General features: G+C 46.1%; 1 protein-coding gene across 5 annotated transcripts in view; it reads right to left on the bottom strand.

Annotated features, from left to right (window-relative positions):
• Positions 1 to 271: 271 nt before the first annotated feature.
• Positions 272 to 22,699, bottom strand: part of LOC137432254 (protein kinase C epsilon type) — a 238,626-nt gene continuing 216,198 nt past the window's right edge. For all 5 annotated transcript variants that reach the window (XM_068124047.2, XM_068124038.2, XM_068124030.2 and 2 more), the window contains 4 exons: positions 19,011 to 19,149; positions 12,875 to 13,063; positions 6,572 to 6,718; positions 272 to 2,204 (listed from right to left, as the gene is read on the bottom strand). In XM_068124047.2, the coding sequence (XP_067980148.1) occupies positions 2,064 to 2,204; positions 6,572 to 6,718; positions 12,875 to 13,063; positions 19,011 to 19,149 (616 nt within the window). In that variant the 3' untranslated portion in view covers positions 272 to 2,063. The remainder of the gene's footprint in view (positions 2,205 to 6,571; positions 6,719 to 12,874; positions 13,064 to 19,010; positions 19,150 to 22,699) is intronic.

Genomic DNA, 22,699 nt, shown 5'->3' with positions numbered 1-22,699 from the left:
CGCCTCGTCGAACATTCTGACTGGAATTTAAGCTTGCTGTACCTTAAGGACTTACTTATGGATGCAAATGATAATAATATTCAGTAGGACTAAACTAACACCAAGCCAACATAAATTGTGCCTATAAACCAAAGACCAATTTGGATAGCACAGGCCTGATGGTTCAAAAGCCCCTTCCAAAGTTTGAATTGCCTTGTATATATTGGCAAGATAGCAAATTATGCTGTGCACTACCACATGGTAAGCGTGTAAACATTTTGAACACATTGGATCGGGTAAAATAAGGGGTTTAATAAAACAACATGCAAGGAATTTCTTGCACGACGTCAAAACCATAAACAGTGGCAAATAGGAAAACAAGAGCACAGCCAACACGGAAGGAAACCTCATCTTAGCTTGAGCAGACCAATATATACGATGCTGAGGCTTGGCCTGAATAACAAAGCAACGAGGAGGGCAAATGGCACAAGAAACAGATGCAGACTGGTGCACAACACCTTTCTGGGCCCAGGCACTGATGCATTATCGACATTGAGCGAAGTAAACCTAATGCAGCTTTGTGGAATGAAGGAACTTTACGTACTCGTCAAAAAACGTTTTTGTTTTACTCCAGTCAGTACAATGGCATGCGACTTATCGACGGTGCAAAACATAAAACAGGTCCGCAGGTAGTATGGTATATGTGTGCTGTACCACTACTGGCATGCCAGTAAAAAGTTCCAGAACAACAGGGTCGTGTTGCAGATTTCCAACGACAAAGATGTGCAAATTGAGCAGTTCAGAAACAAAAGTAACAATACGTGTTTATGATGGGTTCTAAGCAAGCCTATATGCACAAATGCTCCTTAGGTAAGGGAGTCCTTTACCCTAATTGTCCAAGGATTTCCTTCTGAGTTTTACATTGCACCAGGCTCGCAGTAGAGCAGAAGTGAGACTTCTGAACAAAGCATTTGGAGAATAATACATTAATACAATAACGTAACAATACTCCTCCACCCCTACTCTCCATCCCTCCACCCCGCAAATCTTATGTCTCCGGTGTATTCTTGAAGCCCAAACTCAATGTGTAATACTATCATAAGAGGAGTGTTATTACTTATATATTAGATAGAAGCACTGGTGTGAGGCCAGAAACAATCTGCGAGGTACAAAAAGAACTGCGCCAGACGTGGCGATGGAGTTTGCTCAAAAATGGCGTGGCAATCACTCCAGTTATCCACGTGAAGGAACAAGTGCAATGAAAGAGAAAACGCTCGTGAATAATGTGGACGCCGGGACAGAACAGCATGCGTGGCAGTAACTGCAGTTGGAGGAGTTGGCAGTCCCAACTGTAACATACAGCAAAATAGGTTAGCTTGATGTGAAGCCAGACAGAGGTTGTCGCTTCGAGCATACTGGCTTTGGAATGCCGTGTGGATTTGTATAAATATACTAAACAAAGAGCTAATAGCTATACAAGGAAGTCCATAAAGCAAAAAGTGCAGGCAAGGATGCAGATCGAGCCACATACAGACATCTGCGGAAAAAGTAAGGTACCAAGGCACAGTTCACATTCATACAAGAGCATCTAGTGTGTGTTGGAGTGCCATTGGACTGCAAGAAGAAATTCCCAGGTGCTGCAGTGTACAAAAATCCCAACAGGAAAACATGATAGCAGATGCCGAGCAAACTCCAGAACTTCATGGTAGATGGCACAAAGAACATGGGTGCAAGTCTGAAGTCTCAAAGCCCTGAGAACAGCTGACGCAGTGATGGTAACATAGTCGATTCCGTTTTTGTTTTATGTCAAAATGAAGAGCTCTAAAAACACATAATCAAGGGAAATCGGAAACCTGTGGGTAGATATTGTGGCTCAACGTTGTGAACATCTTCGGAGGGCACCACATGTACATTTGGATTGGCAGAGGACAGAGTGACAAGAGCATCACTCTTGTTGTGTCCTTTCACCTTTCCCCAGCCAAAACCTCAAACGCAAGTTCAAAGCTTTGAGGCAGAACGTCTGGTCATGGTTAATTTGTGGGGGACTTTGGAGAAGGGGAATAATCTCGCAGGCAACCAAGTCGTCAGGTCATGTCAGCCTCAAAAGAGAAACCCCTGAACTCCTCCTGATTGATCTGCCTGACAATGCTCTGTTCCACTGGTGTAAGTGTTGGTTCCTCACGAGTGAAATCTTGGTCAAAGTTGTTCACATCACGTTTCGTTTTCTGTTGGGATAGGGTTGGCAAAAAAGGAAAGTGGCAGATAGTTTGTATACATAACCGAGGAGCATGGAAGAACTAGTACTAGTACACTGAACGGATCAAGACATGACAGGCCAAAAGTAACAACAGAGAAAGAGGGGAAAAACTGACAGCAGGGATGAAGGCCAAGATAGAGGCAGACTTGGACAAACAATGGGTGTAGGGAGGAATTGAATGGAATGGAGGGAGCGAAGGGGGGCAGGAAAGGATGCATGGTGTGGAGAAGATGGATACAGAAGGAAGCCTTCAGGAGGGGAAAAACTGGAAATTTGGAAGGAGGAGGGCTCGCAATCAGGGATAAAACAGGTAGAAAAAATATATATAATGAATAATGGGGAGTGAGGCAGAAGAAAGGGTTTCTTTTGAATGCATACAAGATTCACGGTCATAGAACAGCGAGGTGACATTGGGTAAAAATGTAACATCCCGAAATTGGGACCACAGTTGGATACAAGCAAGGGATGAGTAGAGAGAGTGGGGAGGGGAGAAAGCAATAGATGAAACTAAGAGGGTTGAGATAGGTAGGTAGAAAAGATCATGAGTATGGATGGGGGATCACATTACTGGTCGCGTTGAACGGATGTGCGCACGCACACACACACACATACACACATATATATATACACACACACACACACACACACACACACACACACACACACACACACACACACAGACACACACACACACTGTTACGGATTCGTCACTTCCGATGTTGGGGTTTTCCTCCACTTGACATATTTCTGATATTATGTACTATTATTATCTTCAAAAGGTTTAGTATTCACGAACAGTTATCAAAAGTTAAAAAGGTTAACTTTAAATGATGTAGGAAACCGAACCGGAAGACGCCGAGGGGAGGAAGAAGAGGCGTGGCGAGCAAAGTCGGACAAGACGCGTGGCTTCCAGCTCGATAGCGAGCGTTATCGAATGAACCTCGCGAGTGAACTTCGAGTTTCCTTGAAAGGACCTTCCTGCGATAGGTGTTATCGCTAGAGGATTGAGAAACCTGCGGTTTAGGCGTTGAGATTCTGAAGAATCCTCGCTTGGTCGCTTCGCCTCAAGTAAGAGCCGTCAGCCATTTTGACCCTCACGCTTCGCTCATCAAAAAAGGTTTTTGCTACGCGTCAGCTTTTCTCACCATCCTGTCGTCTGTCGGGGATGTGTGTGCGCAAACGCGGCGTTTGAGGATTACGTTGCGGTTCGCTGATTGAACTGTGAACGTGTACGTCAGGAGAGGGCCTTTGGGACTTCCCATCCCACTGCCAGTTTACCTTTGGTTTGGACCACGTGACTGTCTACGCTTTGCCTACGCTTCATTACTCGCCTCATCGCCTCATCACTACTCGCAGGAGGGGATCACCTTGGAGTTATAGAGACATTGAGGAGGGTTCTTTTTCACTCACTGGGAACGCAGTGAGTTATCTGACTTTAGCTGATGGTACCATCATAAGATGTATGAAGTGTACTTTTGATTGCTATTGCATTGGTTGTACCGTTATTCTGGTGTGATTTTCAATACAATATTTGTTTGTTTATAATCATTGGTGTGGTTTCACTATTGGTTTCTAACCCAGAGTAACATATTTTTCTGCCTTGGCTCCTCTCGGGGCTCGGAGGTACATTGTGACCAGGGGGTCGGGGAGGAGCACGTAACAAAAAACAAACAAACAAACACACACACACACACACACACACACACACAGCTAAGTGTGACACAAACTGCTGTACCTAGGCCTGATCCATATTCCACATTTCTGCACCTCCATTCCTTGACTTATTTGATTGAAGGACTGTTAGGAATTCTATACCAACTTTTGCACTATCTTTTGCATTTTCTACATTAAAAAGGATTTAATTTCAAAGATTCAATCACGTAAATAATAATCCTGAACATGAATTTTAGTTATGATGGTCTGTAAAGCAGTGTTTGGCTTGATAGGAATCAAATATAAATTGGATGTTGTGTTTGCAATGGATTGTTCACGAGTCTTAAAATAATTGTTCAAAAAGTAGTTTGAGGATGTGTGAGACAATTTTTTGAAGTGTAATGCATCCCAGATAAGACTGAACAACATATACACAAAGAATTAAGTTAAGCACCCCTACACAACGAATTAAGGTAAGCACCCCCTAATATATATTCTTTGTGTATATGTATACATTGGCATATATTCTAAGGTATGTGAGATCAAATAATGATTGGTATGACATTAGCAATTATCCATTGATGAAATTGAGTGATCAAAGTGAAAAAAAGTGATTGGTTGAGTCAGTGATCCGATCACGTGGGTCCTACACACGTTATTGACGCAAAGATCGCTAGAGGTCTTCTCAGAACAATGACTGTACGTTAGAAAACATAAACGTCATCCACACTGTCCGTGATGGACCTATAGCTCCATACTTAAATTGAGGTGAAAATATGCCTAAAATTCCCAAAAAATTTCACCTTAAATTATTCAGAATAAAATATTGAAAACGGCATGATTGTTATGTTTTTATGTGACCATAATATCACTTCTCCAGAAAATATAGCAATATCATGGGTATATTACACTGTTTTGACGACAACAAACTTGTAATGTGCGAGGTTGTAAAAAAACGGGGGGGGGGGGGGTGCTTAACTTAATTCTTTGTGTATATATTTTAAATAACTAACAAGATTCCAATTTGCTTCGGCTCCTCTCTCAGCAATGCTTAGATGCCCTCAATCTCAAACAAGAGCTTCGGACCATCTCCCAGGACATATCTTGGGTATTCAACACAGTCTGGCATCCTGCTTTGCTTGCCAAGCTCTCTGCCTGTGCACCATCCAGGAATGAATGTGGCCATAGAAGGCCATTTTCATTCCTGGATTTCCAGCTTCCTCCACTCATGGATTCATGTGGCCATCAATGTAATCCTCTCCTCCCCTCTCCACATTGAGGCTGGATTTACCCAAGGTAGTGTTTTGCATCAAATCTAGTTTCTTATCTATATTAATGACCTATTTGATGCTCTGGAAACCCCCTCTTCTTTTTTGCAGACATCACATTGTGTCGTACAATACCCCCATCCTTCTCCTAGGCAGACAGCAGCTGTCTCTCTCTGTTGATCTGGAAATTATTACGAATCTGGTTAGATTAATGAAAATGTCCTTCAATCATGGAAAATACCGCACTTACTCTAACACTTCAGAATGATCATAAAACGAACCCGCCTGTCAGATTTCCTTAGCAATCTACTAGAAAGAGGTCCAGTCTCTAGAACTTCTGGGCCTCACCATCAGCCATGACCTTTTCTGGGCCGACCACGGAGCAAGGCTGGCCTCCAAAGACAGCCGCAGATTAGGCATCCTCAGTCGATCCAAGTCATTCTTTGGAAAATCAGAGCTACTCATAGTCTATGAGGCCTTTGTCTGTTGCTCAATGGAGTACATTCCACTATGGGCTGATGCTCTAGCATCACATCTATCGCTCCTGGATTCTGTGGAATCTAAAGCGCTTAAAATTATTGGGATCTCCCATGATGAGGCCAAAGCACAAGGAAGCACATCACAGGCAGGTCGGTGGTCTGTTTTCTACTGTATATTCTCCTACATTGCTCCTTCTGCTCTCTCAGTCCTGCGACCCTCTCCAGAACTCCATGATGCAGTGGTCGTACAGTAATCACCTGCACAGCTCAATTACTTTATTTCTCACTTCTCCCATTTATGGAACCACTTTCCAGAAGCTGTGCGGTATCACTCTTACCTCCACAGCTTTAAGCAGGCAGTGCACCACCACCTCTTGTCATCCACCATCATGACCCATGATCATTATTTCCCACATTAACCCTTCCTAACGCAACCCCCTTACTTGCCGATTTTAGTGTTTCCTCCCCTTCTCGCTCTTTTCCTTTCCTGTTTGTTTATCATCTTGCCAGTTGTGCCCAATTGTTCCCCCGATACCACACTGTCAATTTAACTGTGCTCTCCCATGAGCATCTCTCCACAGGTAGATTATTTTTTAAAACATTAATCGATATGGGAACTGTTGATTGCAAGCCGATACAGGAGATTTATACTGTAGTGCAGAAAGAAAGAAAGAAAGAAATTTTTAAAAATGTAGAAACTAATATTTTTGTGGTGGATGGAATCAACAGGACATTAGTTAATGTCCAACATTTAATGTCCAGTTAATCAACAGGACAACAGGACAACAGGGCATATGTTAATTGCTGTGAGAAGTAAGATGATGACGGACATTAACCCTTCGTTGGAGTCGCTCTTTTGGTTAACATTGAATTCCCCCCTCATCCCTACTCCAACCACAAAAAAAACAAAAAACGTTTGATATTTCTAAACTCACGATTCGGGGTTTAAAAGGAGGCAACAACTTCCTCTGCTGCAGCAGCTCCCAGCTTATCTCCCGGAAGAATGGGTGATGCAATATTGCTTCCTCACCCCCTTGTAGTGCAACACACCCCAAACGCTTCGCTGGGTTCTTTGTCATGAACTGTAAAACATTTGGCATGGAGAGTGGAAAAGGAAAAGAGATGGTCATATAACACAAGCCTTGGTAAAAGTCATCACATAAAAAAACAACAACCACAAGAGGACATCATTTGCCTCTTCCTCCTCTTCCAGTAGGGTTCAGAGAGAAGTTAAATGATCTATCTATAATGATAAAAGAGAAAGTGTGCATGTGTGTGTGTCGTTAGTTATCTCCATAATTTGCGTTATAGAAGGTGGAACGGAATCCTCCCAGGATTTTAAGTATCCACCCCCGCTTCAGTGAAGGATTGCCACTCATGGCCTAAGTTGTGAAGTTTTGTTGTTTTCAGAGTTTTGCTCCAAGGGCCTCCAACTCCATACAGCCTCCAACTGTAGTTTGTTTGTGGTAATGTTCCCAGGCATGGTTTTTAAGATCCCTGTAAGGTTCTTCTTTATCATTCCCATTGCCCAAATTATCACTGGTACAATTTCGGCACTTTTCAGCTTCCAGGATCTTTTCACTTCATTCTTGAGGTCTTGGTATTTGGTCATTTTCTTGATTTCTGCGTTGTTTAGGCCAAAATCGCTGGGTACTGATATCTCAATCAGCAATGCTGTCTTTTCCTTTTTGTTCCTGAGTACAATGTCTGGTCGCGTGTGTGTGTGTGTGTGTGTGTGTGTGTGTGTGTGTGTGTGTGTGTGTGTGTGTGTGTGTGTGTGTCGTTAGTTGTTATCTCCAAATGCGGTTTTCATGAGGTGGAACCAAGCCCTCACAGGTCTCAAAGTATCCACCTCCATTTCCGTAAGGCATCATGATTTATGGACAACTTTGTGAAGTTTTCTTATTCTCAAAGTTTCATTCCGAGGGCTCTTTTGGGGATCGTCACCGAGCCTCAGACAGCTTCCGTTTGTTTGTCGTAATATTCCCAGGGATGGTTTTTAACATCTCTGTAAGATTCTTTTTTGTCATTCTCGTTGCTCCAATAATTATCACTGGTACAAATTTGGTGTTCTTCAGCTTCCAGGATCTTTTCAATTCGTGTGTGTGTGTGGGTGTGTGTGTGTGTGTGTGTGTGTGTGTGTGTGTGTGTGTGTGTGTGTGTGTGTGTGTGTGTGTGTGTGTGTGTGTGTGTGTGTGTGTGTGTGTGTGTGTGTGTGTGTGTGTGTCCTCCATAACTCCAAAACCATGAAACCTAGTGGCCCAAAAGGGAACTCCAAGGGAATGCATAAATGATAACTGGGTGTTGGGTAAACGTAAAGACCTCTTTTGAAGATAATTATCTCATCTCATCATGAAAAAACAAAAACAGGCTCATCATTGGTCAGCCCGCTCTCCCTCACAAGTGTCTTAATCCGCCATTTTGTTTTGGCCTCTTGCCTTGGAACAGACCACACAGACCACTGGTGTACATTTGAAGACTGTACAACGCGTCTATCATTAAAGGAAAGTATCGTTTTGAGGAAACAAAGGTACATTTTGATTACGACTCATGCAGAGTAAAAGTAATGCATGTTTTGTTTGCAGCGATCAAGGCAGCAGTCTAATATACACCACCAAAATAAGGTACGTTCTCATAATTAAGAGGAAAGTATACCCAACTTTTCAAGGCTAATAAATACTCATGGGCATGTAATTAACATATGTGAAGTAAATAAACATTAGCGGTGACAAAAATGGGCTTGGTAGAGTTAAATGCCTGCGTACGTAATTAATTAGACGGAAGGTGAGGGAAATTCCCAAGAGATTTTTTTAAAACTTCCTTTCGAAGTTATTATGCACACGTACACTTTGAAATGTACATGTACACTAGTTATATTAAATGTACACGCCCAGTTTTGTATACTCAACATCACCTCTGAGTTTATGTACATTTTAAAAACGAAAACAACGCATTGAAAACTGAACAAGGTACGTTTTCATTACAAGGAAAATAGCCATGATTAATATGTGGTCTTTAATTAAAAAAACTGTCCTTTTGTCAGCGTTTTGGATTTATACTGTATGCTATTGAGACATCCAGCGATGGGTTCAGTTACCAAGCAACTAGCTAGTGCTTATCAAGTGTGCCGTTGTAGCGGTTACCGGAAGCATGACACAATCACCTTGCACCGGCCGATGACGTAACCGGCGGGCGGTTACTTGCCCGGACATGTCCGGACTTGCCTTGCCCGGGCGGACTCTCGTTTTGCATACCACGCCCCGTTGAGAGGCGTGGCCGACTTATTTGCATACCACGCCCCGCCTGAGAGGCGTGGCTTTTGTGTGGTGAACTTTTGATATAAATTGCCGCCCGTGTTAACGGGCTATTCAGTGCTTTTGAGTTCTTTCGAGTTGAGCTAGAATAAATAGCTCAGTGAAACTTCGTTCCTGGTGTCGTCCATTTGGTCCGGCTTTATCGTGCGGGCATAGCTCCACAATTGGTGACCCCTTTTCGAGAACACGGCGATGGAGTTATCTGTAGCTTTGAAGCTCCCTGGCTTCTGGGAATCACACGCAGCCGTCTGGTTCGCCCAAGCGGATTCTCTCTTCGCCCTGCGGAACATCACGGAGGACACGACGTGCTACCACCATGTGGTCTCCGCGCTCAACGCCTCCACTGCTGCCCGGGTCCTGAGCTTCCTACAGAACCCGCCGAACGCCGACAAATACGGCGCGCTCAAAGGCCTACTCCTCGGTGCGTTTGGACTCACAGAGACCGAACGCGCGCGACAGCTGCTCGACCTCCCGGACCTGGGTGAGGCCCGTCCATCCGAGCGCATGGACCACATTCTGGCTCTACTCGGCGACCACAGCCCGGATTTCCTCTTCCGCGAGCTGTTCCTTCGGCAGCTACCCGGGCAGGTACGGTTAGCTTTGGCTAACTCGCCCATCACGGACCCTCGCGCCCTGGCCAAGGAGGCCGATAAATTTTTCTCGGCCAGGCGACACGTCGGAGCGGCCGCCTGGAACCCTCGGCCGACCGAGGCAATGCCCGCGCCACGACCGGCGCCACCACCGGCTGAGTCAGCGCCACTGGCGGCAGCGGCCGCCGCGACGCCCCGTCGACCGAACCCGACGCGACCGCCGGAGCCTTCACCAGAGCAGACCATGTGCTACTACCATGCCAGGTTCGGGCAGAAGGCCAGAACGTGCCGCCCACCGTGAACTTTCGGCAGGTCGGGAAACGACCAGGCCGGCACACGCTGCCTGGCATGAGCGTCGGCCATTCAGGCAGCTTTCTGTTTATCACGGACACAGCGTCCGGGCGGCGTTTTTTGTGTGACAACGGCACTCAGCTGAGCGTGATACCCGCCTCGGTGCAGGACAAACAGGCCGCGCTTTGCGGCCCTGCTGTGGTCGCCGCAAACGGCTCCTCCATCCGCACCTTCGGTTCGCGCAGCGTCGCACTCTGCTTCAGGGGCCAGCGCTTTCGACCGCGAGCTCCTCGGCCTTTACCTGGCCGTTCGCCACTTCCGCCATCTTTTAGAGGGCCGCCCGTTCACGGCGTTTGTGCACCACAAACCGCTGGTCTTCGCCATGGCCAAGGTTGCAAAGCCGTGGTCGGCCCGCCAGCAGCGCCACCTCTCCGCCGTGTCCGAATTTACGACGGACATCCGGCACGTCGCGGGCAAGGACAACGCTGTGGCCGATTGCCTCTCCTGGTCCGGCGCGAACGCCGTCCACCTCGGTGTGGACTTCGCCCGCATGGTGGCCGACCAGACCGCCGATCCGACGGTGCAAGCCCTCCAGACAGCGGACACAGGCCTGCGGTTGGCCGACGTCCCCTTCGAGGACACAGGCACGGTTCTCCTGTGTGACGTTTCCCTGGGCCAACCTCGCCCCATCGTGCCCACCGGATGGCAGCGGCACATTTTTGACGCCCTCCACGGCCTTTCCCACCCGGGCCGGAAAGCGTCGCAGAGGCTCGTGGCAGCAAAGTTCGTCTGGCACGGGCTCCGTAAGGACGTCCGTGACTGGGCCAACGCCTGTGTCGCCTGCCAGCGCGCGAAGGTCCACCGGCACACCCAGGCCCCGTTGGCACCATTCGACGTGCCAGCGCGGCACTTCGACCACGTCAATGTGGACCTGGTGGGACCCCGCGGGGCTTCACCCACCTCCTCACGATGGTGGACAGGACCACCAGGTGGCCGGAGGCCGTCCCGCTGGCCTCAACAACATCCGCCGATGTGGTGCAGGCCTTCATTGGCACCTGGATTGCCCGTTTCGGCACCCCCTCGGACATCTGACGCCCGCAATTCACCTCCGAGCTTTGGGGCACGGTTGCCCAGGCCTTGGGGGTTAAGATACACCGCACCACGGCCTACCACCCCCAAGCCAACGGCTTGTGCGAGCGGTTCCACTGCTCGATGAAGGCCGCTCTCAGGGCCAGCCTCCAGGACGACGGTTGGGCCGACAGTCTCCCGTGGATCCTATTGGGCCTCCGAACGGCCCCTAAAGAGGACCTCCAGGCTTCCACCGCCGAGCTGGTCTACGGCCAGCCACTGCGCATGCCGGGCGAGTTCTTCCCTGACGCCACCGGCCCCTGGTCTGCGGCTCGCCAACGCTTGGTCCTTCAGGAGGCCGCCAGGAGATTTGCCCCCGAGCCCACCACGGCTGCCCCCAACCCCACGTCCCCCCAGCACTTCGCACTGCGGAGTACGTTTTCATCCGGAACGACGCACACCGGGGACCGCTCCGGCCGCTGTACGATGGACCTTTCCGGGTCCTGAAGAGGGACGACAAGTCGTTCATCATTGACATCGGCGGCAAACCGGCCCGCATCTCCGTGGACCGCCTCAAGCCGGCCCATTTGGACCTCAACCAACCTCCACGGTTGGCCCTTCCTCCACGACGGGGCCGTCCCCCGTCAACCAAACCCCCCGCCCGACCATCCACCGCCATGCCACCTACCACCCCCACACGAATCGCCAGGGGTCGTTTTGTCCGGGTCATCAAGACCCCCATCAAACCGACTCTCCCGGTGCAAGTTAATTCTGGGGGGGTGCATGTAGCGGTTACCGGAAGCATGACACAATCACCTTGCACCGGCCGATGATGTAACTGGCGGGCGGTTACTTGCCCGGACGTGTCCAGACTTGCCTTGCCCGGGCGGACTCTCGTTTTGCATACCACGCCCCGCCTGAGAGGCGTGGCTTTTGTGTGGTGAACTTTTGATAAAAATTGCCGCCCGTGTTAACGGGCTATTCAGTGCTTTTGAGTTCTTTCGAGTTGAGCTAGAATAAATAGCTCAGTGAAACTTCGTTCCTGATGTCGTCCATTTTGTCCGGCTTTATCGTGCGAGCATAGCTCCACACCGTTCCTTATCAACGGTTTCGAATGGAGTGCTTGCTCGAGCGCTTAAGCCACGTGGTAAGCGTTCTACAAGAAACGTGGTAACTGAGCACACCCCATATTCATTACATGGCGATGAGGCCAAACATCTAGACCGTGACTTATTTTGGCCATATCGAAGAATTAGTCCCTCCGAAAGATCGGCAAAGGAATCACGTGACCTCTCAAATGCCTTATTGCTAATTATTCAAAAACCGGAAATAGTACAAACACAACCAATACATTGATTTAAAGGTAATGCTACTGCTCATCCAACAACATAACTCTCAAGCATGAAATAAGAGTTTGTAGAAAAAAAAAAGGTTACCACATTAGCTAATTTCTCCATATATACACCCTGCAAAAAAATTTAAAAAGCAATTTTGATCCGTATATACATGTTCTGGCCCTTGATGGAAAAACATTCAATATTGTCGACCCAAATGCTACAATAATATCTTCAATTTTGTTGATATTTCTGTTAAATTTTTACTGCTTGATAAATAAAATGTTTGTCTCTAAATATCTGCTTAATTATGGGAGTACAATAGATGTACGTTAGATCCCGGGCAACGCTGTGTACCATTGTGGGAGGAGGAAGGGGAAGTGTGGAGGTTGGAGGAGGTACGAGGGGAAGGAGTGTGAGTCCGGAGGGAGGGCTGAAGTGGTAGGAGGCAGGGGTAGGGGTGAGAGGAGTGACCCGCAATGCCGGGCACCTTTGCTAGTTTAAAATAATATAAAAACCTAAGAAAAGCATGACAAAATAATTACTTTGATGATGTTACAATTCAGGAAATAAAAAATTAAAACTTAGTGGGGGGAAGGAGTAAAGGAGCAAATGATAAAAAATGATATGCATGAAGAGACCGCGCGGAGGATGGTGACCGCTTCCTTGCTGAGCCACACGGGATAGAGGACTTCATCATGAAGAATAGACTCAAACAGATCATCCTCATTGTCCGCCTCAAACGGAGGTTGTCCCGCCATCATTTCATACATGAGCACACCCAGCGCCCACCAATCCACTGAAACTCCGTACTCCTGTTCTTGTAAAATCTGAAAAAGAACCATGAGTTTTATCAATGAGTTGTTTTGGTAGCCTCTTAGCTACCAAAACAAATTAGAATGCACTTGATGGAGGTGCTGACTCATGCTGTTGTTTTATCTTAATGCAATACCACCCCAGAGGGTGCTAACCTATACTGTCTTGTGGCCATGGTGAGTAAATATACTCCTGTACTAATTTCCATTTTATTGGAGCTCAAAGTTGAACTCATCTGAGACATTCACAGTATAAAAGCTCTGTGTCAAATTTGGCGATTCTAGCTGCACTCACTGTGCAGTTATCCTGCCGATAAACAGAGAAACACACAGATGGGATATCACAATATGCATGCGCTCAGCCTCATGCCGTGGCCCATGGTCACAGGAGTTAAAAAAATTAAAAAAAACACCTTTAGAGGCCATTTTTCCCCGCAAGCGGGGGTTGGCCTTTTTCGGGAACTGTGGTTGTTGTTGTTTTTCGGTCCCTTTTTGAAGCAATGTTTTACGGCCGGATGCCCTTCCTGACGCCAACCCTTTTTGCCGCCTTTAACGACAAGCAGGGAATTACCAGTGAACTGGTACTCAATTTGCCGACCTCGGAAGGATGACAGGCTGAGTCAACCCCCCTGGCGTTAATTCAGCGATTGACCGGGATTCGAACCCAGGATCCTAGGATCCTAAGCCGGCACCCTAGCCGCTAGCCCAACACCAGGGACTCACAATATGCATGTGCTCAGCCTCATGCCGTGGCCCATGGTCACAGGAGTTAGAACGGGGAAATTGTTTTTAACTCTAAATTTGATATTGGATCATTCCTGGTGGAATGTTTCATCATCATTCAACTTTGCTTTAGGTGGGAAGTGTGGGGATTTGCGATGGCGCGCCATCGACCTTGCTCTAGCTTTACTTGTTAGGATACAGAACTCAAAACTAAACCATTTCAGGCTATCTCCAACCTTAAAATTTTAATACAATACACATCCAATTCCTCTACTTCAACAACAAAAAAAAATACCTTAAAAATACACCAGGACATTTCCTTCACTGCACCTCCAATTGTAAAGTAAGTTACATGTAGTTTGTTCATATAAAATTTCAAAACATATTACATGGGTTGTTTTCATTTCTGAATTACCAGAAATAAAATTTGGCAATAATAATATGCAGCAGTGTTGCCTCCCTGCAGCTTGGGGTGTTCGAATCAACAGTCCTAGTATGAGTGGCGGAAAAACAGTGGGGTTGTTTAGGGTTGTATTTATGTTGTGATTATGTGGTGTGAGATTTCTGAACAATGTCCACTCTGATCACCAGCATAACAAGAAAAGTACAAGCACCTGAGTGGATGTACGCACAGGCCGACAGATGCGCTGGCCAGCACACACACACACACGGATGTATAGTGCCTATAGAAAGTGTACACCCAATTTCAAAATTTTCACCTTTTGTTACCTTATAGCCATAGCCTGGAATTAAAATGTATTAAATCAGACTTTTTCCATCTTTATTTACACATTGAAACCCACAACATGCAAGTGAAAAACAAATTCTACAAATTCCAGAAAATTGATTTAAAATGCAAAACTAGAAACTAGAATATCTTGATTGGATAAGTGTTCACCCCCCCCCCCCCCCCCCTTATAATAGCAATTGTAAATTAGCTCAGGTGTAACCAATCACCTTCAAAAATCACACATCAAGTTAATTGGCCGACAACTGTGCTAAATTGTAGTGAATCTTATTATTTCAGAAAAAAATGAGCTGTTCCTTTAGATTTCCTCTGCCAGGTAGTGCATTTCATAGCAAAGACTCAACCATGAGCACCAAGGAGCTTTCAAAATATCTCCCGGATAAAGTTGTGGAAAGGCACAGATCAGGGGATGGGTATAAAAATATTTCAAAGGGCTTGAATATCCCTTGAAGCACAGTCAAGACAATCAATAAGAAGTGGAAGGCATATGGTACCACCAAGACCCTGCCTAGGTCAGGCTGTCCCTTCAAACTGGATGATCAAGCAAGGACGAGACCGATAGGAGAGGCCACCAAAAGGCCAATGGCAACTTTGAAAGAGCTACAGGCCTTTATGGAAAAGACTGGTCACTGTGTGTATGTGACAACAATATCCCAAGCACCCCTCAAATCTAGCCTGTACGGTTGGGTGGCAAGAAGGAAGCCGTTATTCAAAAAAGCCCACTCCTTGAATCCTGTTTGAGGTATGCAAAACACCACTCCAGAGATTCTAAAGCCATGTGGCAAAGGTTTGTGGTCTGATGAAACCAAGATGGAACTTCTTGGCCAAAATGCAAAACGTTACGTTTGACGCAAACCCAACACAGCACATCACCCAAAGAACACCATCCCTACTGTGAAGCATGGTGGGGGCAGCATAATGTTATGTGGATGTTTCTCATCAGCTGGGACTGGGGCAGTTGTCAGGATAGAAGGGAAAATCGATGGAGCAAAATACAGAAAAAACCTTGAGGAAATCCTGCTGCCCTCTGCAAGAAAGCTGAAATTGGGACAGAATTTTACCTTTCAGCATGACAACGACTAGAAGCACACAGCCAAAGCTACCCTGGAGTGGCTAAGGAACAAAAATATTAATGTCCTTGATTGGCCCAGTCAGTGCCCCAACCTAAATACAATTAAAAACATGTGGCCTGACTTGAAGATTTCTGTCCATCAACGCTCCCCATGTAACTTCACCGAGCTAGAACAGTTTTGTGCAGAAGAATGGGCAAATATTGCCCAATCAACGTGTGCAAAGTTGGTAGAGACCTATCCCAACAGACTCAAAGCTGTAAAATTGTTGTCAAAGGTGCTTCCACCAAGTATTAACTCAGGGGGGTAGACTCTTATCCAGCCAAGATATTCTAGATTTGTATTTTTAATTAATTTTCTGAAATTTGTAGAATTCGTTTTTTCATTTGGAAGCTGTTGGTTACAATGTGTAAATAAAGGTGGGAAACGTCTGATTTAATGCATTTTAATTCCAGGCTATGTGTAAATAAAGGTGGAAAAAGTCTGGTTTGATGCATTTTTATCTCAGGCTATAAGGCAACAAAAGGTGAAATTTTGAAAGGGGATGTATACATTGTATAGGCACTGTATGCACAGGCTGATGCAGACGCATTCCAACAGTGGTACATACATGATGCCTCACAGGAATGCCACTTACAACCTGTTATTTAATTATTCAACCTTCATGGATGGAATATTCAAATTGGAGGAAAGGAGCAGCAGGGGTGAGTATGGTTGGGTGAGGGAGAGGAAGATGTAGAAGAAGAAAAAAGAAAGGAACGAGATGGTATTCATAGAATACTTACCCTGCACAGTCAACTTATTGCAAGCCAACTCTTCTGTTTTTGAACGTTTTTTTTTCTTTGATCCAATATGGCTGCCAGACCACGTGAGCGATGACATCATAAATTTATATTCTCGAATATAATTGTTGCATAGATAATGCCCTATACATTTCAAACTGATCAGACTAAGCGTTGTCCCTGTCGAATTATGACGTCATGATTATGGCACCAATGACGTCATTGTTAACAACACCTATTCCCCATATGGAGTTCTTTACAATGAGCCATGTTTCAATTTTTTCCATCGAGTGGTTTCAGATATAAAGGTGTGAAGTTTTTCCAAGATGGCGCCTGTACCACGTGACCTATGACGTCATAATAATCAAAATATTCCACAGGAGGAGGTGCTCCTATGGTCAAAATTTCATGTCAATCGGACCAACGGTTGCCGAGAAAATGAATTTTTAAAATGCAGACGCATACGGCACACGGTACACGTACGTACGCACCTGAATGCTTAACCCCGCTTTTTGCTTCGCGAGTGCAGGGTAACTAGAATGGCACTTGGTCGAGCGCATACCTCTGCCAGCCTGAACAGTTTATGATTTGTCTCCCACTGATAGACTAGATCTAGACTCAGACCTGAACCAAAATCTAATCGGCTTGTTCTTGCCACCTAACCACCTCATCCACCAAGTTTTGTCATAACTCGTATATACCTTTTTTAAATATCATGCTATATATCGCTTTTCGTACGATCTCCCAATGGTGAAGAATCACTTAAATTTTTTTATCATTCTCATATCTGAATCCGTATTCATATCTTCACCAAAATCAAATATATTTGTCATTGTCGCACACCCAACAGGTCCACCAAGTTCCGTCCAAATCCGTCCATAACTTTTGAGATATCGTGTCATGTATCGGTTTTAGCCCTGTCACTCGATGGTAAAAATCACTAAAATTTTCTGATTCGGATTCGAAAATTCACCGAAATTGAATCAATTCTTCCTTGGCACACACACAACCTTTCTACCGAGTTTCATCTGAATCCGTCCACAACTTTTTGAGATATCCTGCTATGTATCATTTTTGGCCCGATCTCCCAATGGTGAAGAATCGCTTTAAAATTCTACTAGCCAGATCTGAATCCGGATCCGAAGCTGATGCCAAACATAAAGTCCAATTACATTAGCAATTTTGTAATTAATGGAAATAACGTTTAGTGATGGTAAGACCGTTTTGGTAGCAAACAATACTTCCACTTTTTAAAATGATAGGCCACTTGTAACAGTCAGCACTAGTAAATTATTTACATCAAATTACAACAACTAGCAACGGTACCCGCCGTATGGGCGGGGCTTCAATTAGGAGGCCCAAAACATAAACTGTATCAGAAATTGAAGGCTTTTTTTCTTTTAAACGATTTATATAAACATCCGTTAAATCTCGATCGGTGCAGCCGTTTGTGCGGCACCCGGGAAAATAACGTCATGCGGGAGCAAGTATCAGCAGGAAGTGGCAGTGTGGGAGTCCACGTTTCTGATCCTCCTTCATGCTGAAGTAGCCCACCACTTCTCCAAGCATTCCGCTCTTCAGATCCACCATGACAGATTTCTTGGGCTAGCGGCTAGGGTGCCAGCTTAGGATCCCAGGATCCTGGGTTCGAATCCCAGTCTATCGCTGAATTAACGCCAGGGGGGTTGACTCAGCCTGTCATCCTTCCGAGGTCGGCTAATTGAGTACCAGTTCACTGGTAATTCCCTGCTTGTCGTAAAAGGCGACAAAAAGGGTTGGCGGCAGGAAGGGCATCCGGCCGTAAAACATTGCTTCAAAAAGGGGACCAAAAAAACAACAACAACCACGGTCCCCGAAAAAGGCCAACCCCCGCTTTGCGGGGGAAAATGGCCTCTAAATGTGGTTATTATATACTGAAGACGTGTGCAGTTAGTCCTCCCGATGTCGTACGTACTCCCGATACGTGTTTCCTTCATTGTAAAAACTTCCAAATCAACAGTTAAAAGGATTTTGAGCTGATAGCTGTTAAAGCCTTGGCAAGATCGATGGAGACAGCGATCTGTTAGCGTATTCACCGCCCAAATAGCATTGTGGAATTCTCTCATATAGAGATTAAACTAATCGTGTTCACAATCGCTATGTCGTATGTACTCCCGATACGTGTTTCCTTCAGTTGAAATGTGTTAGAATTCTCTCAAGCAGGGATTCAACCCGTGTCCTTATAAAAAGTCTTTGTCCGAGGTCACCGAGTTCGATCGGTGCAGCCATGCAGGGATCGGTGCAGCCGTTTGTGCGGCACCCGAGGAAGCAACATCGTCACAATGAGAACAATGAACGTTATGCGGACGCGAATGCTATGCGGGAGTCCAAACCTGAGAATGCTGGACTCTAAAGCTGAAATTGGGAAAACTAAATAGCCTATTTTACTCCTGGAGATCCCAGGATTACCCACCCAAAATATCGTTGAGATCGGTTCAGCAGTTTTTACGGTACCTTCGAGCAGACAGACAGAGAGAGAGACGGACAGACATTTGGTGAATTATAGTAAGATATGTGGTCACAAAATAGCTAGGTTCAGCAGTCAGAGGGCAGTAAAAGTGGTCATATTTACATCGCATTAATTCCGTTGACACACAGACCTCAGGAGCAATGTAGTCGGGTGTACCGCAGAACGTGGTCGTCGTTGCTCCACTAAGAATGCCTTCCTTGCACATTCCAAAGTCTGCCAACTTGCAGTGACCCTCTGCATCCAACAGGATATTGTCTAGTTTCAGGTCTCTGGCAAAAGAGAGAGAGAGAGAGAGAGAGGTCGGGAAGGAGAGATAGTCAAGAAGACAGAGGAATGGTGCAGTTTGAGAGACGAGTCCAACCATACTCGAGTGCATTCTAGTTAAGCATCAGTTTGTTTGAATGTGTACTCTGCATCTATTTGTGAGAGCAAAATCCATCCATAAAACTACCAACATCACACCACTGACCTTGGACATTACACTGAAATAAGCAATTTGGTGTCTGTCTGTCTGTCTGTCTGTCTGTCTGAACACAATGCATTTGGTCGTTATTTATCCAATCTTAACCAAACTTGCCAGGGGGATGAAGAGTCATACATGAATAGAGATTTGAGCAACTTAATTTGCCCCCATCCTCCAGGGGGTTTTCCACATTGGACAAATACAGTGTTAAGGTGTATAAATAGATTATCGTGGCTTTTAGTGGGGCACATCTAACAGAAGTAATAAACATTATAATGGCAAATTATTCAGTCAATTATGTCCAACATTATTTTTAAACAGCCGCTACTGTTATTTAACGCTAGAATGAAAGAAATTTGGAGGAAATCCGATGCCCTTTTGGCATTCTATGGTTATCGCATCTCCCACAGACAAGTGGACTGGAGCAGCATCGACAAGCGAATCCTCTGGGCACGCCGCTACGATCTTAAGCTAATAAATGTGCTTAAATTATGGTTTACACTTGAATGATACACCCAATTGCCTGTGTTACGGGGTCCTCCCCTATCCCCTGGTCTCGGTAAACCTCAGAACCCCGAGAGGGTCCCCGGCAGAAAGATATTTTATCCTTGGTTGAAAGCAATCAAATCAATAATGAAACTACACCAAGGGTTATGAACAAACAATAATATATTATAAATCACACCGGAATCACGACACGAATAATAATAGCAATTCACCATACAATCCCTATCTGAAGATGGTACCACCTTATCTAGTCCTTTACCCAAACTCCCGGCACTCCCCCAATGTCTCTGCACCCCATCCAAGGCAAAGTCGATTCGCTCCAGCGATCGTTGGATCAATGTCCAATCAAAATCAATTGAGGCGCGGACGATCGAAGCCACCCAGAGGTCACGTGATCCAACACCCAGCACAATAGCGGTGGAATGGGAAACCTCCCAAAGACGCGCTCCGACGTATACGTTTGCGGTTCAATCAGCGAATCTCCTTATAATCCTCAAAAGCCCCTTTCTTGCACAGCCGTCCCCGGCAACCCACCGGGGAATAATGCCCGGCCGACGTGACAAAAACCTTTTCACTGCAGGTAGCGCACGTGGCGAAATGGCGGACGGCTTTCACTCGAGCCAGGGCTTTGAGGCAAGGATACTCTGGAACCTCAATGCAGATACCCAACTACCCAGGCTCCACAGCCCTCCGGCGATATCACTTATCGCACGAACTTCCTTTCAAGGACGCAAAGTTCACTCGCACTGTACGCTCGACCGCTCGGTCCGGAGCTTCAACAAAAACGTCTTTCCACGATCTCCTCACGCCTCTTCTTCTTTTCTCCCTTTCTCTTCCGGGTCACGATCCGGATTTCCGGCCACATTTTACCAGGAGCGCTTTTAAACCTTTTAACCACAATAACCCTGACTGAGAACCAACAATAATAATAATAGCCACAATAATTAGGGCCGAATCCGTAACACTTCCCCCCCTCAAGAAAGAAAGTTTGAACACAGCGAAAACTTTCTTTGTAGGCAAATTCTTGAAACCAACAAAAGTAAACTCACCACCCACATCATCAATTCCCATGGGCAACAATAATCAATATTTCCCAAAAATAAAGCAACAAAACTTCGAACAACTTACAGAGATTCCCAAAGTTAATTCACTCTGGACAAAGCATCAGCAACGACATTGTCCCTGCCCTTTACATGTTCAATTTCCAAGTTATCCCTGCAAAGCCAAACTCCATCTCATCAACCTCTGATTTTGAGTTTTAGTTTCTTTTGAAGAAGGTTAAGGGGTTGATCAAAAATCCCAAATCAAGCAAATCGATAGCACTTTTTCTGGGAGGCCGAGCTGAGGGCCAGGCTCCATGGTAGTTGGGTGGTGAGGCCTGGACATATTCACTACCTGGATGCCTTTAGGAACGTGGAGTTCACAGTTAGTCCGTGTAGGAAAGTTCACTACATGGACGCCTTTAGGAACGTGGAGTTCACGGTTAATCCGTGTAGGAATCTTGGCTCGGCTGCTCCTCAGCATTCAGTGCTTCCACTCTTTCTAACTTTCCTAACAAACACGTTTGGACCACTTGTCACTGTAGTCACATGAATGGCGGTCTCCTTCTCAGCCACTGCTCTGACAATCCTTCCTTCGGGAGCTGCCATAACTCTGGAAGCCTCCATAATAATATCGATTGCGGCCACCACCACTACTACTCCGTGGTCCTCCTCTGTAGCCCCCTCGGCCCCTAGGAAATGCCTTCCCTACTGTGTTGGGTCCGACCATCCAACTCCTTGCTATTCAGATCCTTTTCTGCAACTCTGGTGTCCTTTGAGTTTTCAAACGTGACAAAGCCAAACCCTCTTGACTTTTGTGTCTCCCTGTCTTTTATCAGCAGCACTTCCAAAAGCGGTCCATATTTGCTGAAGGCAGACTCCAGAACCTCTTCCTTTGTTTTGAAGTTCAGTCCCCTTACAAAGAGTTTGCCGATATTGCCTCCATCCCTGACGTGCGTGTGCCGACACGTAGTTTCAGGGTATATCCTCTTCTCTTCAGGGCGTTTCCTACTAGGCTTTTCAGCAAACATCGGGTTACCAGAAACTTGGCCACCGGCCAAATCATTCCCGAAAACCAAAAGATACTCCTTCTACAGGAAGAGTGGCTTGTAAACCGATGGTGACCGGTCCTGACACCAAATCGGACCCCAAATGGATGACATGAAGTGGAGCACTAACACAGCCACCAATCCCCTGTGAACGAACACTATCCCCAGTTGCTGTCTCCTCGGACAATGGCAAGATGCCTTCAAGCATTAAAGATTGATGTGCTCCTGTGTCACTCAATATCCTAACAGGTCTCCGGTTAGTCGAGGCTCCATCCAGTGACACAAACCCCTCTGAAATAAATGGTTGGTAACCCTTTTGTGGGCGATTTCTCACAATGGCCATTGCATTTGGAGTCGTATTAGTCGAACTCCGCTCCTGAATTTCCTTTCCCAGAGCATAACAGTTGGACATCAAGTGTCCAGGTTTATGGCAAAAGGTGTAAGTAGGCCCGGAGGAGAACCTCGTGGTCTGCCAAGGCATGGGGGCGGCAGTCTGCCTCGAGCCCCCCGGACGATAGGTCTGTCTTGGAACCGCAGTCATCTGATTTCTAGAAGTCGTGGTGTCAGAGTGGTCCTCATATTCATCTCGAGGCCGCCCCCATGGATTTTCATTCTCCGCCCCTTATGTACCATAGCTCCCCTGGCTAGGTCTGGGCGAGAAGTTCGGCTTGTGGAACCCCATCCTGTGTGTTAAGGCATAGTCATCTGCCATGGTTGCTGCCTCATACAACTTTGGTACTTTCCTTTCCTCCAGGTATAC

This window comes from Myxine glutinosa, chromosome 1, assembly GCF_964187855.1.
Source record: "Myxine glutinosa chromosome 1, kmMyxGlut1.1, whole genome shotgun sequence".
Classification (NCBI taxonomy): Eukaryota; Metazoa; Chordata; class Myxini; order Myxiniformes; family Myxinidae; genus Myxine; species Myxine glutinosa.
This window is presented reverse-complemented; position numbering and strand designations above follow the sequence as displayed.